The following is a 19,622-nucleotide window of genomic DNA, read 5'->3' as shown; positions in this document are numbered from 1 at the left end:
CTCAGATGGGAAGCAGTGATTTTCTATCCAGCAACCTGCAATGAGGTACAAGGAAGGCACCTACTGCAGAATTTCCACAGGAGATTTGCCCATTTGTTTGCTCTCTTTCACTGCAGCTCAGTGCCTCTGTCTGGTCTTAGCACAGCAAGGCTGTGAGAGATGCCAGCAGCAGGCTCCCAGAACAGTCCCTCTGGCACCTCCTCAGGACATCGGTCTGGAGAGGGAGAAAACATCTCCAGCTCTCCTCTGAACCACCTCGGCACACTGCTGTGCCTGTGCAACAGTGTTGCTGGAGATGTGACTGCAAACACAGGAACTGTAATACATCTCAGGAGCATATTTCACCTAAATGTTCTTCAAACATTTGTTTATTGCAATTAAACATTTTAGCCTGGAATTTACACATTCCATTATTCTTATTTTCCCCCATTCAGGCTGCAGCTGTCATAATGGGAGGTTGATTTATGACTCACCTAACCAGCACTCAAATCCTCAGCACACCAAGCCCAGCATGCAAGTCAGAGCATAAACTGCTCCTAATTTACTTAGATTAACTCCGCATTTTAAGTGCCACTGCAGAAACCGCAGTTCCCTTCCCCTAAAAAGGATGGGTTCCAGAATACTCGATAAGCCAAATTTTGCAAACACAAATTTTGAAGACAGAGAAGGACACCAAAATCCCTCCTTCAGAAGTACAGTATTAATGAAGGCTTGTAATAAATCGGCACGAAAATCAGCAAGCTCCATGCAGATTACTATGGTGACAGGCATCAGCACAGAACTTGGGAATGAAAAGCCGAGGGAGATAAATGTTGGGGTTATTTTCCCAGCCAGAAGCTGCCAAATTCTCCAGGGTCTTTGGAACTAAGATGAAGTAATTTGGCTGTCTCAAATTAAGTGCATCACTATCGACATAAGTTTAATAGCACAACTCACTACAGTGATTCATTGAATCCACCCAAACTAGGAAGCTCAGGAATAACACTACTTGCAGCTGTGAAAGGAGCTGCTGCCCTTGAAGACCCTGAGTGTGTTTCCTCTGGCCAAACACCCTGACCAACTCTGCCACGCAGCGATCATGGCTGTAAATCTTCAGCAGATGCTGCACATGGCTGGCTGTGGCTGCACCTGCAGTGAGTCACGCATGGAGCAGGTCGCAGCACCGTGAGCCACACACGGGGATCCTGGAGGACACTCCAACTGTGTCATGCAGGTGTGGAGGTGGGAAATCCTGCTGCAAAGTGCTGAGCGTTTTCAGCTCCCACAGGAGTGCACAGAAGCGCACAGGCAGAGGCAAGACATTTATTTCCCAGTGTCACAGTATTTTCCAGTTTATATCACTAAACTCAGCAAAATTGTTTGGGGCTGAAGGACATGTATTCCTTGAGGAAGCCTGCAAGCAGCTGGCCAGGATGGCCTGGGGAATGCTGCCTGTAGCATCCTGGGTAACAGGCAGGGAGAGGGCAAAAGGACTGCAGAGCCAAGGGAAGTGAGTGACACAGGGGAGCATTTGTGTTTATCTGGATGTCTCCTCAGGCTGCCTGCACGTAGGTCCAATCACAGTGGGTAACAACAGCTGCCCAAGCATTAGGGAGCTCTGTAGCAAAGCCAGGCATCCAACCCCAGCTTGCAAAGCTGCCATGAGCCCCTTTAGTTTAGATGACGCCATTTGGCTTAACACACTGGCAAATCACCCAGCCTGTGAGTAGGATGGAGAGATGGAAACAGACTTACTGACATCAAGACTTACTCACGAGGTCTGCTGTTTTGGGGACACCAAACAGTTGATCCCAGCTCCTTTCCCAATGATGCAGACCGAAGGCCATACCCAGCTTCAGTTTAACATGATTACAGGGATAGTGTCACCCTCCAATTTTCATTTGGAGAAGCAAATGGCTCTGGGACAACAGGGCTGCACGGCACACTCGTGTATTTACTCATCTCAAGTGCGAATCTCCACCCAGGGCTAATAACTCCAGAGGAACAACTGGTGTTTCCAGGATGCATTACATGTAATAACAGGCTGTGCTGGCAGGGATGGCCTCTCTGCTTGAGGGACACGCTTCCAAAAATGACATTTCCCTAACTCAGAGGGATGATGGGCTCAAGCTGGCGACAGCACCCATCAAAGGAATTGCCTCCTGTCACCGTCACTGAGTCACTGGAGCAGAATGGCACCTTGTAGGCAAAAAGAGCATTCAGAGAAGTGATTTCCTTTCCTGTACTGGTGCCTGCCAGGAGGAATAGTAATTAGCTCTCCAGCATGGAGCACAGCTGCCTGCCTGCACCCCTCCACGATGCCTGCTTTGCTCTAACCAAGATGAGTCCCTCCAGGGAAGTCTGATTTCTCACTTGTAGAGTAGGTGGAAATGATGTGATTGCACGTCTGTGGCATTTATGCTGGTCCTCCCATATCCAGGGAATCAGCTTTACAGGGATGTTAACAGAAGTCTGAGGTAAGAGGCAGAGAAATTAGGCATATAAAGCATGGAAAATTGGGGGTGCCACATGGAATCACTGCTACATGTCTGTGGATGGTCTTAGCACAGCCTGTGGATGTTAGAAAGCAGAGAAGTCACCCTGCAGCTCACCCATTCTCCAAGATGTGGATCCCATGTGACAGGCACCTAAGGTCAATGGCTCGAGGATAACAAGGTACAAACTTGTGGATGAGTTTTCCCAGAAGTCAAACAGCAAACTAATGTACATGACACATGAGCTACCCACTCTGCACAAACACCAAGGACAAAACAGCCATCGCAGCACTGTGGGGCCACAGGAACCCAAATCTGAACCACTGCAGCTGAAATGGACAGAAAGTGGATGAGAACTAATGGCCCACCTGCCACCAGGTATTTTGGCACAGAATTGTTGACTACCTGTGAGTAAAACTGTCTGGCTGAATATTCTGCTGAAAAGTTCAGAGTAGATAAAGCTACATACAAACTCCATCTCACTAACAACAAAGAAGAGAGAGATCTGAAATGATTGCAAGTTTTCATTTTTTCTTTTGACACAACATTTTCTTTGGAAATTTAATGAAAAAATGTTAAAAGAGCCTGAGATTAAATCCAAAGTTTCATTTTAAGTACAATGAAATACTGCATTGAGTCTGAATCCTTTTCTCCCCAGAAACTTCTTTTATTTGACCAGAGAACTAAAAAAAAAATCAATTCTTCATACAGTTCAATGCCACGTTTGTCTTTGCCTCCCCCAGGATGCGGTTTATGTTGCTTTGTTGATCCAGTGTGTTTTAGCAGCAGACCAAATTTCAAACCATTTCCCTTTCAAGAGCAATTTTCTACACCTGTATTCACTCGAGCTCTGATGATAAAACCAAAAGCCAGGCAGGAACAAAAGGCATACAGAAGAGATGTAGGGCTGTTCCAGAATTTATGCAGGATAAGCTTTTTCAGGTAAAGGAATTAAAATAATGAGAAATTTAATGCAAAAGAAGTTGTAGCTACAGCTCCTAAACTGTCATTTTCCAGCACAGTCAATGCCTTGGCTACTGAAGGTTAAAGCTTGCTCATAAGTATGGATAGCAGAGCATACAAAATGTATTATTTATTTTGAGGAACACCCTGCAATTATTCCTGACATATTGTGTAATTAGCCAAAATTACAGCATATTCACCGAGAGTGAAACAGAGGATAGCATAAATATTATGTGTGAGCCCACAGTCACTGAGCACATTTCATCTGGGTGCAGATGTGCCTCCTGAACCAACCAGGCGTGGTTCTCCCTGGCCTCCTGGGCTGTGCCAGCTCCTGAGCCAACACCCACAAAGGGGAAACACGGGGAGTAGAATCCTGACTTTCCCCATGCCAGCAATGGGAGCTCAAGAGCCGCGTGAGGATTTAACAAATGGGAACACCCACACCTGCAGAGCTTTCAGGATGACTAAGCCCAAAGCTCATACCACAGAAGAAGGGGTATATTCCCATAAATGTTATCCCAAAAGAGGTGGAAAGATGAGCTCGGAGGATGTCTGGAGAAGCTGCTTGCTTTGCTGCCTCGAGCTGACAGGAGGAGAAACTGAAAAGCAGCTATGCCCTCTTGCCATGCCTGCAGTGCCTCTCAGCCTGTAAGCTTCCCAGAGAGGTTTCCTGCAGAGCGACATGTTAGACCCATCCTAAGGACTTGTTTGATGGCTCAGAAATCCTGGGGAATGTTGTGGCAGTGCTCTGTGTGTACAGTTAGAAAGATTGTGTTTTGTCCTCTTGACTCAAACATGCAACATAAAACTCCTTCACTGTTAATCAGATTTCTTCCTGGTTTCCTACAAAGATGTGGTTTGGATACTAGGACATTCTACCCAGAATTTGCTCTGTGAGAGGATAAAAAAAGCAAGTTTAAGAACATCCTTCTAAGGAACGCACATTTGGAATCAGTATAGGACTGAGGTTGGACTAATCAACAGTGGCGGTCCCTTTCAGCCCTGCTGCTGGGTGAGCATGACTTGGTGGCATCAGCACATTCTGTACTCGAGTTTTTGAAGGGCTCCACAACAGAGTCCCCATCTCCCCTTACCCTGAAGTGCCCCATGCAAGGCCCCCATCACTAACAGCACTCACATGAGCAGAGCAGACAGCATCCCTGCTGTTCAGGCCTGCCACAGTGCTGGGATTTATGCTATTCTCAGATTCTAAATCTCTTCACTTCCCCTATCAATCCAGCAGGACTGAAATACTGCAGAAACACTGAGAAGTCCCTCATACAAACAAAACATACTATGAAAACAGTGACATCCACCAGGCTCTAAGCACTTAGAAAAATAAATTCATTAAAATAGAAAATGGACAGAACATACTACCAACAAGCACTGAGGAGAAATTAATCACTTCAGATGCTGTCAGTCTGAGGGAAGGTACCTGGTCCTACCAACATCAGCTCCCAGAAGTGCCCTGGATAATCACTGGATGGCAACTCAGGGAAAAATTTGGGTCCCAGTGCCATTCTGCAGGCTTTAAATAGTCCCAAGTGATAACATCCTCTTTTGCTACATATTCCTCAAGCAATCTCACAGCATTTTCCAGTGGGATGAGCATGTGAAACTCCTTTATTTAACAGGTAATGAGCCTGTGATGTGGAAAAAAATTAAAGCTTGAATCAGTCAGGCTGTATTACAAGAATTTTTTTTGCTCACTGCACTAGTGCAGCCTAAGCATTTCTGTAGCAGTTTGGAAGCACCTTTAACTCAAAACTATGCTGTTTCTAAATTTCAATAAATCTTATACAGCATCCAAATGCATAATGAAAATGTGCATCTGAAACATTATACTTCAAAGAGCACGATCATGCTAAAAATGGCCAGAATTCCACCATACGACTCGAGGTTTTTTTCCTTTTGCTTTGTGAAAATATACCTTTTATTAATATACATAATGATTTTGATTTTTCATTAGGGCCAGAGGTTTCCTTCAAACTAATGAAAATGCTCCAGGTGTGGGAAAGTCATCATACACTTCATTCCATCTAAAGCTGTGTTTTAAATAACAATGATGTTTTACTGCTCATCTCTCAGCACAAACACCTCGCTTCTGGTATCAGGCAGCCCTCAGGACTCCAGTGAGACAGGCAGGTTTATTTGCCACCCAAATGCCATCTCTTCTGAGAGGTGAAATCAGTGAGCTCCCTCTCCAGGGATGTGTGTGCTGAGGATGACACAGCGCAGATGGAGTGAAAACAGAAAATCTGCCTCTCCAACAGGTTTCTGAACAAAGCTCCTGCTCCCCCAGCTGCCCAGGAGGGCTCAGAAAGCTCTAAAACTTCACTTGGTGCTTGCTTATCATTCCAGAGCTGCTATAGGGCTGTAGCTCTAAAATCTTAGAATTTATTTAATGGAAAGTAGAGTAGAAGAAGAAACAGGAAGAAAAATAGAAGAAGAAATATTTATTAAAGCAAAGATAGGAGTGGGATGGAGGGAAATTAGCTGAAAGCGAAAAATAATGTTTAGTAATGTTTCAATACTGATGCTGTGTGCCTGCCAGCAGGCAGAGCCCATGCTGATGAGCACCCACCTCACTGTAAAAGCCAGCAGAGAATTACTGGTTACACCACACACTCTGCCAGCCCTGTTAGCCACAGTAACAGACAGTCCCTGCGAGAGCGTGATGCTGATCACCACACAATGACTGCAGGGATGGCTGCAGATCAATACAGAGGCAGCCAGGGACTCACCCCAGCTCCAGCTACAGGAGCTGTGCCAGGAAAACCTCCAGCTACAGAGCAGGTGGATGGTCCAAGCCCCTCACCTGCCAGCATCTGATCCCTGCATCTCCTGCAGCCCAGTGGCTCCCAAGTCCCCAGGGCCCTAAGGCGGGTGCTGGAAACCAAAACCAGCTGTCTTTTTGCTAATTTCTACTGCTTCTCAATGTTCTGGAAAATGTGAACTGGCTTTTTGCAGCCTGGCTTCATTTGCAGCAGACCCATTCACTTGACCTTTTGCAAACAGTTTTGCTTTGGGGGATGAATGAAATGTATTTATTTGGCAGCTCAGGCAACATGGGTGGCAACTGCTAAGGAAAGAAACTATCTGTGCAGCCAGCAAGGGGAGGAGACAGCCAACTATACTATTCTAGATAAATATCAATTAAGTGAGCATGTTCTATTAACCCCAAGACCTTTCTTTTTTTCCTTTAGTTCAACCCAAAATACTTAAGTATCTCAAGAAAGGAACATTTCAGGGGGATTTTATCTTTATCATAACTGCAATCAGGTTTCAGCAGGAGAAGAGGCACAAGTAACAGAATTACATTGCCTCTCTGTGGTTATTTTGCCAGTTCACAGCATGTAGCTGCCCATGGATATAACACATGCCCTTAACAGCAGGCTGCTGGAGGGTAGGGGAGACAGGAATGCACAGAGCACTCCACAGATGCTGCTGTGGGATGTGAGAGAAGCTCTGTGCCCTCCACCATGCAGTGGCTGTATCTAGCCCTGGATCTTCATCCTCACACACAGCCCCACCATGAGAGGCAAACAGCCATTTTCTGACATCTATCAATGAAGTCCCACACTCCAGACGATTACCATTGTGCTGAAAAGATCCCAGGAAGAAAGACGGGGAACACAGGCAGGTGGCAGCCTAACTGCTTCTCTCCTTTCACCAGAGCTGCCCACCTTCTGGCCAGTGAAGTGCCAGAGGTCCACAGCTGAGGGTTCCTCTTCATGAACACAGCAGTGCCAGCCAAGCACCATAAGAAATCAAGTTTGTTTTTGTGCTTGGTAACACTGAAGGAGGAGGGGGCACTGATGCAAGTCAGACTGGATTACACAAAATTCCACCTCCCACACAAAACTTCAGGTACAACAGGTGCACATGCTGCCAAGAAGAGAGGAGCTTCTACTGCTACCCTCCCTTTTTGCTATTGAGCACAAGAGCTCAACAGTCTTCCAAACTTAAGAGCTCTGCCTAGAGCTGCGGAACCCCAGGCAGCATCTCCTCAGTGGGTAGCCTAGCACAGCAGAACAGTCACCCCCTCATGACAAATGCAAAGCCACAGAGAAGATGCAGCAACAAAGCTGCACAGACCCTCTCTATGATGCTGCTGCTTCCAGCATTAACTTTCATCTCCTGCTGCAGCCCACTCCACAGGGAAAGGGCAGAGAGCAGAAATGCCCAGAGGTGCTGCACGGAGCCTCATCACACCAGCAACCAGCCAGCATCTCCTCCCACAAGACTGGAATGGCTCAGGACTCAGGTCACCACCCTGGTTTGTGGCTTTGTCCCTCTGTCACCTTTAGCCAGGGCATTTTGGAATGAACACAGGACAGAAGAGGTGTTTGACAAGTGCCAGCTTGCATCCAGGTGCATTTTCTCAGCAGCCACATAAGCTCCATCAGGGAGTCAGAAAGCCCCATTTCAGTGCTTGGAACAAGCACAGTTACTTGTCTGAGCTGCAGCGTGGGGGCTGGAAAAGCCGAAGTGAGTGGTCTGCCTGAACAGTGAATCCCACAGTTGTGTTCCACAGCTCTCAAGAAAGATGCCTTCTGCTTTACCATTTTAGAAATGTGTTGTAGCTGCTATTTTCAGAGGTTCTGGTAAGAAGCTGTAGCCCTTCAGCCCTGTGACCACATTGCACAAACTCAGTCTCCGCATTGACTCCCTCAAAGCACAAATCCCCTGTTCCTGCAAGCTAGAGGAGAGGCACCCATGAGTGTGTCCATAGTTCTCCTACAGCTTTTAATAGAGATGCAAAGTAAAACCAGCCTCTGGAAAGGCCGAGTTATTTCAGGATTCTGCTACATGTAAGAAGAGGGCAAAGATAAAACAATAGATGTAGTAGCTTACTCCATGCTCAGAAAGGATAATGCATTAACATGAAGAATCTTGTGTTAGCTGGGGAATAGAGATGAACCACATATTAAACAGGAGAACAAAGGCACTGCTCCCTGATAGACTGCGGCAAGTACAGCCCAGGCACAGAGCAGATGACTTCAGTACAGGTCACTTCTCAAGACATTTTCAAGATCGAGACAACAATAATGCAGTCATGGCAGTGACACTATGACAGCATACAGAGCATACAGAAACATATCTGTATTCAATGATTAGTTCTTTATTTAAAAATCAGTTCTTTGGAGCTGCTTTCTCTGACCTGTTCTTATCTATGCTCTTGGTCACCTTCTGCCAAACCATGGAGCTTGCAAATATGAAAGGGATATCAATCTTTTACATGTCTTGATTGATAAAATTCTTCCTTTGATTTTAATAATAACAAATCACAGCTTGCTTTCAACTGTGCAGGAGTAGAAAAATCTCAGAAGTAGCGTGTACACGACTGTTCAGAAGGATAGATCAAATGAGACAAATGTCAGAGGGATGAAACAAATGCCTACCTGGCCACTGTGGTTCATGGTATTCTTTCTTGGGAGGGGAAGGAAGAAAAGCAATAAGCCCAACTGCATTTACACTTGCTCCCCACCACAGTGAGACTCAAGATGATGTTTGTCTCTCAAACAGCCTCATCAGCTCCCATGGCAGTTCTGCTCTCCTCACTGCCCAAGTCAAGCTGATGATTGCTTTGGTTAATAGGTAACTTATCTGTTAAAATATGAAGTATCTGGTCTACTGGAATTATTCTAAATTTGTGTTGAATTCAGCAAAGCAAGGATGAAAGGAAGAAAGAAAACATTGTCTCCATTTTGTTATTTTTTGGAACTCAAGCTTTTGGGTTTATATTTCAAAGGAACATTTTATTTAGAAGAATACCTGAAAGGTAAAGAAAAATACACATATCAGTATCTTCTAAATAAAAATGCACCTTTACCACCCCGCCCAAAAAGACTCCCAACAGTTATATCAGTCAACGATAAATTGATTTATATGGATCTTTTATTGTGAAGGAAAACAATCACTCATGAACCACTTTTTGCCTGACTCTACCATTTGGCTGGTGATGGAGGAATCAATCATTTGTATTGATCTAATGGTGAGCCTCTGGTGGCTAACGATTTCCACTGCTCTCACAAGCACAGCTACCCCTGGGGCCACGGGGACAGAAGATATCCATCCCTCTCTGAGCTTGGATGACTTCCATGGATTTTCTTGGCATCAAGCATACTCAGTCCAGAACTAGTATGAAGAGGCTTACTGACTGACATGCTCGCCCATAAGTTGTGTTGGGAAGCAGGCTGGCAGCTGAGTTTTCCATGCCCTGGAGAAAACCAGGAAACAGCAGCTCTTCCCCAGATTTTAGAGACTGAGAGCTCAGGGTTGCTATCTGACCCCCCATTAACCGAGCACAGCCACACACCGTGACATTCACCACATCTGCAGTCACTAATGTGCGTGATACCACCCCCAGGGATCAACTGGATGAAATGAAACCCATCTGCCAAGCTGTCATGAGCAGGAGGGAGCCTCTTCCTCCATCCTGATTATGTTGCCATTCATTAGCATGGGTGGGGCAGAAGGAGCTTACAGCAGTGCCCCAGCCAAGGAGGACGCGTGCCCTCAGGGCTGTGCCCTTCCCCTTGCTGTTACCCAGGCTCATGTCAGGCTGGAGACTCAGCATCCATGCCCTTATCTCAGCTGGAACTTCTACAAGCTCTTGCTGTCCGGGTGATGCCACGTTTCCAGCCATTTCCATTCCTGTCAGCCTGCTTAGATACAGGACACAGCACCAAATTCTGCAAAGGAGCAGGCAGAAGAATGCAATGGACTCCCCTTGGCTGGGCACACAGCCAGACACACATGGACACGCTTACAGAGGAGAGCTGGGATCCAGATGGAATTCTCCTGCAGCTATGCCCTGGGTAATGCAGCCGGCATTCGGACAGTAGACACAAAGTGGACAAATTCCACAGGTTGGGCAGGTATTACAGCTGTTCTGACATGCACCACGCCACAAAAGCAGGCAAGGACTATGAGCTAAAAAGGTGGCTTTTACCCTGAGCTTCAATCATCATTTTCACCCTGCATGAAATCAGAAAGGACTTCAGGATTTAAGTCGGGGAATTTAACAGCTTGCAGATGACAGACTTCTCAAATGTTTTAAATGAATCTCTGAATTAACAAAGTCCTTCTATGTCCTTCAGCTAAAGTTGCTCTTATTTTTTACTTATACTGCTGCAAAAATACCTACATCCATAAATTTTAAGTTCCATATCTCTATTTATTATTCAAAACGAGAAATACCGCAAAGGGAAAACATGGTTTAAGTTACTGCTTTTTTTCTATGGGCAAGCCATTTCCTTCACTTTGGAAGAAGCATTTATATATCCTTAAGGAAAAGCATCCTTTCCCTGGAAGAGAACAAAATATGTACCAGACAGGGAAAAAAAATGGAATTAAAAAAACACAGTGTTTTTTTTCATGGGGTGAAAACCCTGTTTAAGAATGGGCTCTGTATTCTGGGCTGGTAACCCATCTAGAAAAGCAGCATCTGAGGGGACTGAGACAAGGCTACACAGCGCCCGGCATTGCCTGACCCAAAGCTGCCTCAATTCAAACATGACTTTCCCAAGTACTAACACCATTTCAGTGGCTTTCACTGGGATAAAACTTCTAGCAATCCCCACAGACATTGTGCCTGATGCTCCAGCCTGTTTCCCTTCGTGCAAGGCTCCCATTGCTCAGCTTTGCTGCTCAGTGGCCATGGCATGAAGGAAAGCCACCCGTACCCCAGCTCTCCGGGGTGCGTTCTGCCTGAGGAGATGGCTGATGAAGCAACAGTGACAGCTTTCAAAACAAGCTGGACCCAACAACCCAGGCTTTTCAGACTGCTATAAAAACAGCTGAAGAAGGGAAATGCTTGGATGTTTTAATTCAGACACAAAGGGGATGAAATACTTGGTTCAACTCTTTGTTGGCAGGGAAGTCATGTGGAGAGAGCTGCTTGTCAAGTCTCCAGCATTCAACTCTTGGATCCATCAGTCCCTGAGGAAGAATCCACCTCTTGAACCTGTACTGACAAGGCATGCCATACAGTAATTTCTTTTGAATCCTCTATCAAGTCACTATGGTTCAAAGCAAAATATATAATTTATAGATGCAGTTGCAGGAAATCACCTGTGTTAACTCACAATAATGGGATTAAGCCCATGTGTTCAAATGTTTACTTTAGTCCACAGCAGTGTCCTTATTTGGCCTATCTTAAACTGGTAAGTCATCTTGGAGCAAAATACATCCAAAAGCTCTAAAGAACACAGTGTGCATGTGAGACAGCTGCCTTTGCCCATTGAAAAGACAGACAAAATTACTTCTCACTTTACGACACAGTTCTTATTGAAACCAACAAATGAGATGTTTCTGCAAAGCAGACAAATAAGTCTGTTTTCCCCGGGAGCTGATAGCTTTGATTATACAAGATAACCCTGCAAGGATCTGGTTCCCTACAGCTTGCCAAAACCCTTGACTACTCATGCCCAGTATGCAAGACTAAACTGCTCCAGGGTGCAAATTCTCCCTTCCCATACGAGAGCAGGAGTATGTGACTCTCACTTCACACAGGCTGCAAAGTGGAGCACAAGGTGCCAACCAGTGCCAAGTACCTCTGCTCACCCACGTCTACACTGAGTATTTTATTTACAGCACTGCTTGAGTCACATATCAAACATGTAATAAACAGCTTACTTAATCAATGTAAGCTCACACAGTTACTTTACAGAAGCAAAGAGCAAAGGGAACATGAACCTCCATCAGAGTTGTATTTGTGTAATGGGCAAGCTACAGCTCCACCACTGCTGCATCCTGAGCTCAGTGGCAGCAGGGCCCAAAGCACGGCGTGCTGGTCCCAGCATTGGGAATTAGGTCTCTGTGTCAGGTAAGTGCTCCATAGCTGGAGTTGGTCTCGCCTTCTGTAAAATGGGAAGAATCCTCTCCATTTGGTAGAGCTTGTTGAGTACTATAGATGAAAACCACTCTGTAAATTCAAAATATTTTGACAGTTACTTCCCATAGTCATAAGACAAGGTCATGTTTAAAAAGGTAAGGAGAGATCTCCTAGCACTGTATCATCTCCAAATACAACTGTACTTCTTTTGAACAGTGTGTTTCTCTCATTCCCTTCACTGACTTGCAAACTACTGAACCAGCATATCATTAAGTACACATAATCACTGGGGTTGTGGGTCACTGCACAATGTATGCACATTTCTTTAAACCACTTTCAATTAATTTGCATGTCATTTTCTGTGCAGAAACTGGATTCTGAAATGAGCAAGTTATCTGGGCACAATACACTCCCTTGAATAAATCCAAGCAGCAGAATCCCTGTAGCATGCTGCCTCCTGAGCAAGACCAGGAATATGATGTATCAGTGAAATAAATCCCTAGTTGAAAGATGGATGTAGGGAAATAAAGCAGACACAGTCCATAGCCTAGGAAAGGACATTTAGGGTTTTTTTCATAGCAACTTAATTCCTCTAGTTCTTGGATTTTATAAAATGAATACAGTACTGGTTACAAGGGACCGAATGACAGCTCTGAAGATTGAGCAGCTCTATTTTTACAACACTGAGTAGCACTGATCCTCCTTCTAAGTCAATAAAAAGATCCCTAAAATCACTCTCGCCTGTAAATTATAGAAAATGTTCCTCAGCAAGTCCATGCAAGTTGAGGGAATTTTTAAAACTCACCAATTCTTCACAAGCATTTTCTGAGTCCAAGGAAGCAGAACTGGACCTGTGTAGCTGGGAGCACTGGGGCAGGACCAACAGAAAGCCTTCCCAACCACATTCTGCTGGAAGTCACTCAAACTTTCCCAAGACAGAGCATCTTGAAATACAGGTAACAGAGCTACACTTCCCAGCCCTTTGAATCCTTAGGAGATTGCATTTAATAGCAGATTAAGATGGAGAAGAAAGAGGAATAGAAAAAAATGCATCAGTAAGACTCCCAGTTCCCATTCTTGATCCTGCAAAGAGTGATTCCCAAGACAAAATGCCAACACTTCTTGGGCAAGGGCCGTGTTCTGGTCTTGGCTCACAGATTAACTAATATGAAAGATAGTCCAGCAAGCCACCACGCATAACTTGAGTAGGAAAGAAAAGATAGGCAACTTTATCCCTTTCAATATTTCAAGTCATGCTATATTTAAAGTATTTTACAGCCTCTTGTGATACCTGCTTTAAAGCAGACCATTAAAGAAACTGGTTTCCACAGCCTAACCCGTGCACTGTCTTCAAACATTCTCAAAACTAAATATGGTCCCTGCCCCACAGCCTGTGAATCTGGAGTGCTGACAACAATCCAGAGTGATTATTCTTTCCCCTTTGTTAAGAGCAGTGTTGAAAGAAATGGCCTTCTATGGTGAGAGGCTTTGTCCCATTTCTTTTCCTTGTTTACATAAGTCCAGGTCATCTACATCAATCTATAGATGAGAAGAGCAGCCTTAGCTACTTCTGACACCTTGGTGGAGATCACTACCAACAGAGTTCAGCTGTGGAGAACAGGCTTCTGGAGAGACTGGTCGACAAATACAATACTAATGTATATGGAAATCATGGAAGGGTTACACAGGTTGATGGTACATCCTGAATGGCTAAGTGAATGAGTATCCCTCTTTTCTAACCATTATACTGAAGAACATCTTGAGAAAACTGCATCTTCACAGCAGCTTCTCAAACCAGTCTCTGTTTTCTTACCTTTATGGTGACTTATAGCAGTGAAAAAAATAAAGCGAGACATAAATCATAATTCCACTCAGAAATTATGGAGGGCCTATTCTTGCCAGGTGCTGAGTTCTCACGCCTACCAAGGACAGCTGAGAGCACAAAGCAATGCTCAAAACTGAAACTGTGGGTGGTGGGACTTCACCGTGGGAATGTGAGCACTAGGGTGTACACTAAAGCAAAGTTCTTCACGAGGAACTGAGCACATACAAGCATAAAAGAATAAATAAAAGAAAGAAGACAAAAAAGGACTACCCTGAAGAGAATTTCTAGGTCCTCGCAAGCTCACTATGAGGTGTAACCGTTGTGCAGCTGCCATCAAGAAAGCTTTCTAAGCTAATGAAATTCCCTGTACAACTCTGCTCTTGAAGTAGCACTTGATGGATTTAGTTATCAAATGGCCGGAATTTTAACTAATCCTCAGTTTATCGATTTTCTTGTCTCCATGCAGAAAATGAGAGACCATTTTTAAAACTTATCTTCGAGGAAGTGGAAAAACACAATTCTGGGTGAAGCCTGGACAAATGAAACCTCTGGGCCACTCTTGCCGGAGGACCCCCTGTGCTCACACTTGGGACAGTGGTGAAGGGATGCTGGCAGCAGGTCCCTGCCTACCCATCCCATCAGACCAGGGGAGGAGATCCGCCAGGACCCAAGCCAAAGTTGAGCGCGGAGCACGCCTCGTCCCCACCCGCTGCCCGGCGGTGCCAGGAGCGCGCTGGGGCACACATCCCGGCGGGACCGGGGCTGCCTCTCTCCGCGAAGCGGGTTCCCACGGCCCCGGCCCGCCGTACTCACCCGGTCTCCTCCTCACCGGCCTTTTCCTGCCACTGCAGAAGCGCACTTTGCTGAAGACCCCCAGGACATGCCTCTCGCATAGGGAGCGCCCGTCCTTGCTGGGGCTGGAGCGGCGCTTGGAGGCGGACACCCGGTCACTGTTGGACTCCCTCGCTTGCCGCTTCTGCCGGATGAGCGAGCTGGCGATAGCCGCTGCCATCGCCGCTCATGAGCCCCCCGCGCCGCTCCGCTCCGGGGTGCGCCGGCCGGGCGCGCTGGGGCCGAGCCGCCGCCGCGCCCCGCGGGGAACGGGGACGGGGACGACCCGCTGAACGCGCTGCAGCCCCGAGTCCCGGCGCCGGGGAGGGCTCAGCCGGCCAGGCGGAGCAGGGCGCCCAAGCTAACAACCATGGCTGGACGCCGGACCCCGCCGCCCATGGGTCTGTCCCCGGGGAGAGCAAATCCCGGCGCGGGCGGCCGTCGGCGAGACCCCCCGGCCGGGCTGGCAGCGCCGCGCAGATCCGGGAGCGGCCGCCCCGCCGGTGAAGGTCCGCTGTGTCCAAAGGATAGGGGGACGCGGAGGATCCGCGGGTCCCTGCGGCGCGGTGCCGCTCCGCTCCGCCCGGGCGCAGGCGGCGGCGCTTCCTCCCTCCGGCCGCCCTCCGGCGAGGGTGAGTGGGATGAGTCAGAGATCCCTCGGCCCGCGGGCAGCCCCGGCCCCAGCGCGGTGGCTCCGAGGCGCTGCGCGGCAGGGCGCGCACATGGACGCGGTTCCGCGGCCGGGCTCAGGGAGAGCCGCGCTGCATTTCTGTTCGCACTCCTCCTCTTTCTCCTCTCCCCCCCTACCCACTCTGCTCTCAGAGAGGGCGGGAGGGGAAGGGAAAAGCAGCCACGGGAAAAAGCAGCAGGTCAGCAAACAAATTAAAAAGAAGAGGAAAAAATTAAATTCTAAAAAAAAAAAAAAAAAAAAAAAAAAAAAAAAAAAAAAAAAAAAAAAAGAAGCGCCCGGCCGCGAGTGCGGGCTCACATCGCCGCAGCTCGGCGCCCCGGGCTCACAGCGCCATGGCTGGCGCAGCTTCTCCTGCCCTGCTCGCCGCCTCTGCCCCGGCACCGGCTCTCCCCGACGGCAACAACCCACATCGTCCGGCCGACCGGGCGGCCGCCGAGCGCTCGGCACCGGGGCGGCCCCGGGCCCGGCTGCCGCGGCGGGGACGGCGGCGGGAGGAGCGATGCAAGGCGGGGAGGAGGTGGAGGAGGAGAAGGCGGGGGGGTGCGGCTGCCGCTGCTGCTGCTGCTGCTGCTGCTCCGTGCGGGGCTCAGGATGCTCCGCGGTGCCGCCCGACGGCGGCGGGGCGAGGAGGAGCCGAGCCGCGCCCGCTTCCCGCCTGCATCCTCCTGCCCGACCCAGGAGGGGGAAGGCCAGGAGAGGTGGGGGAGGAGAGGGGAGGGAGGGGCCGGGGAAGCCCCCCCGGACGCCCACGCTGCGCAGGGCTGTTGCCAAGGCGGCGGGGAGCCCCGCAGCCCCGCGGCGGCCGGGCAGGAACCGGGCTTCGGGCTCGGCGAGAATTGCAGCTGCTCCTGCTCGCCCTCCTCTACGCAATCCTACGTGATCGAGGTTTGGATGAGAAATACCGCGCAGGCAAAGCGAGGCAATTGCAGCTCCGCGGCGGCTCTGCCCCTCCGGCCGAGCAGACCCGCCGCCCCCGCCGGCAGCCGGGTTTCCCCGGGACCGCAGCCCTCCCGGCGGAGCCGCCTCATGCAGCCACCTCCGCAACCTCCTTGGCCACTGCTGTCGGCGCCCGAGCACCCAGCCTCGGCAGCCGAGCGTGTCCGTGGCTTTCCCTGCTTCTCCGTGGAAGCAGAGAGAAGGGACAACCCCGGCTGCTCTGCCGGGGGCCGGTTCCCGGGCCGGGGAGCGTGCGGGCGGCTCCGGCGGGGCCGGCACTGCTGCGCTGCCCCCGGCCGCAGCGGTCCCACCACACCGCCACCAGCAGGTGCGGGGCCGGCTCCCGCCTATCTCCAGCCACAAAACCGCACCGAACAGAATTGAAGGTGGAATTATATTTCTGGTTATCCAGAGAAGTAACTGCTGCTGCTGCTGCTGCTACTAGGATGGTGCTGTCCCGATCTCAGGTTCAAGTAACAGGTAGCGATGGTAGCTGCCAGGTTAGTTAGGTGACGAGCAAGAAGATACTTGGGGGAGCGCACAGGTTGGGGTGGAGGGAGAGGGGATCTCAGCTGGAAGAGAGGACACTGCTACACTTTGGCGAGTAGCAATGACAGGCCGGGATTAAGCCAGTCCTGAAGGTGTGCAGGTGATGCATGTTTGCAGCTGACCAGAGCATTTTAAACCAGTTGGTGACACGCCCTAGGAATTACCAGTTTTTGCAAAGTGATCTTCTTTACCTCTAAGTTCTAAAAATTTTCTAAATTCTTCACCTCTAGACTTCAGCTCTAAATTATTTTAATGTATTTTGGGGAAAAGAACTGAAACAACCATCCCCTATGTCCAAAAAGATTAACTAAACTCCGTCATTACTTCCTGATTTTTACTCTTAGTCTCTATGCATACCAAAACAAGGTGGAATCAGGTTCTCCAGGCTGTTGATAGCTTTTTAACCACTGCCAACTTTTTTTTGAGCAGATTTCACCATCCAAGTCAATAAAGATTTTTCTTCCCTTTCCTGTAGCTAAAATGCTTCATATTTTAATTTTCTCTATCGGATTATTTCACTTGACATCAAAGAATTATTGCAGTACAAGGTACAGGCATGGCCTAAAGAAAGCTGTTTGCAATCAGAGAATCACTGCCTGAACTGCCAGTGAATTATCCAAAGATTCATCTTCAAAGGATGTGAGCATATCTTCATATCTTCTCAAGAAAGAGGTTTTCTATCTATATACAAAGATATGTTTTTTGCCCGTAGTTTTCAAGTCTTTGGTGAAAAAATGCTGGTTTATCGACCCTATATTAGATAAGTTCCAGTTATTTTGATGTGCGACTAATTTGTTTTGTTGTGTAGCTGTAAACTCGGAGCAGCAGCTCTGCACTTAAAAATGATCCTAATCAGTGATAAAGTCGGTCACAGTATTTTTTTTTCCTGATGATTTGTGGATCTGAAAAGAGAGTTGCTGCAACTCTTAACAAGAAAGGCTTCTCCCAGGTCTCTCCTGCTTCTGCAGTGACTGAATTAAATTAAGCCAAAGCCTGTGAAACTGAATGTAGTTTTGCATTTGCCAACATGCAGGTCTGCCTTTATCTAGAGATGGCCAAGGAGTCCACAGGGTTTGGTTCTGGACATGGGCACAGTGCCATGAGCTCCTGGTAACATTACTGACATGAGCATCTGCTCTGCGCAGGTCCAGTCATGCCCCAACTTCACAAAACTTTCAGAAGAGCCCAAGCTTTTATAAACACCAAGCAAGCCCAGAATGGTCTTGAGCTGGAGAATGGAAGGCCAACCTCATCATGCTCCTGCACTGTCATTCTCACCGGTGAAACTTTACCTTTGGTGGGGTGCCAAGTGAAACAGAAAAGCCTCCATGTGCTTTCATCTCTAACAATGGAAGTTCTCTCCTTCAACTTCCATTTGGATAAACAGCGCTCAAAACATCTTCCATTTTCATCTGTATCAGCTACTCCTCTTTGAGGGTTGTGCAGTCTACACTGTTCCAAACCAACTAGCCCCTCTGACATTCACAGGTTGCCTTCCTCATTGCTACCAGTGGAAGCTGAATTGTTTGAGCAAACTGGGCCAATATGCCATTTTTCCTTAAGGAGCATGATTTTAAAACATATTTATACATAAAATACTATCTATATTATATAGTTATTATGGCAGTTTTTCCCACATGCCTCTTCTCTCCGGGCTTCCTCCTCACTTCAGTCCCAGTCTGCAAAGCTGCAGAGTGCACCCTATGAAAAACGCAATGCAAGAGTAGCACCGATCCATAAAATAACCAAGACAGACTGTTTTAATGACATTGGAGAGATATGCCAGTGCTCCTCCTGCAGTTTGTGGAGAAAGACCCCTCTGGCACAGAGGAACAGGCAGAGGTTCAGATTCCTTGTGGCTGTTAGAGGATCAGACTCATTGCGCTCACTAAACATTCCCACCCCAAACATACAGGAGCCTCTGCATGACCAGTATCAATATTTTAAGACACTGCCATTTTTGAGATTTGATTCTCTTGATAAATAAACTCTTCTGTCCATAGTGCTGAGGTTTAAAATGAAGGCCTGGCTGAATTTCAGGGCTTTAGTGACTTGAGCAGAGAAGAGATCTAGAATGCATTCCCTTACTTTCCTAAACAGAATAATCTATCTAGGTCAGAACGGAGGTTATTGGCATCTTTCCTTAGTGAAGTGCAATAATTCCCGCAGGGTTGCTAACAGAATATCCTGTTTATTTTTCATAGAGCCTTCAAAAGCCATGGGCTGTGTTCTGTAGATTCAGTCATTAAGCATATCTCTGCTTTACTAATTCTGTACACACAGAGCTAACTACAGATACAAACATATGCAGTTTTTTGCTGTTTTATCTGCAGAGCTACTGAAAATGCATACATGAAAATTAAAGAAGAGATTTACATTTAATACCACTTTAAAATGTGTGTGCACGTTGCTGTAGTTGAATGGGAAAAAGAAAGACACCCATCTCTGGCCAATAATTATGAATGGCCTAATTCACCATTTTACAGCAGCATAGCAACAAATCTCTTC

General features: G+C 47.5%; 1 protein-coding gene across 3 annotated transcripts in view; it reads right to left on the bottom strand.

Annotated features, from left to right (window-relative positions):
- Nucleotides 1–19,622, bottom strand: part of FGF12 (fibroblast growth factor 12) — a 216,429-nt gene that overhangs the window by 80,754 nt on the left and 116,053 nt on the right. Inside the window, exon 1 of one of the 3 annotated variants that reach the window (XM_063408414.1) lies at nucleotides 14,921–15,766. The exons of the other annotated variants lie outside the window; for them this stretch is intronic. Coding sequence (XP_063264484.1) covers nucleotides 14,921–15,119 — 199 coding nt within the window. The 5' untranslated portion in view covers nucleotides 15,120–15,766. Of the gene's footprint in view, nucleotides 1–14,920; nucleotides 15,767–19,622 lie in introns of those variants that run through there. 3 annotated transcript variants of the gene reach the window in all.

Source organism: Prinia subflava, chromosome 11 (genome assembly GCF_021018805.1).
Source record: "Prinia subflava isolate CZ2003 ecotype Zambia chromosome 11, Cam_Psub_1.2, whole genome shotgun sequence".
In the NCBI taxonomy this organism is placed as follows: domain Eukaryota; kingdom Metazoa; phylum Chordata; class Aves; order Passeriformes; family Cisticolidae; genus Prinia; species Prinia subflava.
Note: the sequence above shows the minus strand (reverse complement) of the source record. Positions and strands in the feature narration are given on the sequence as shown.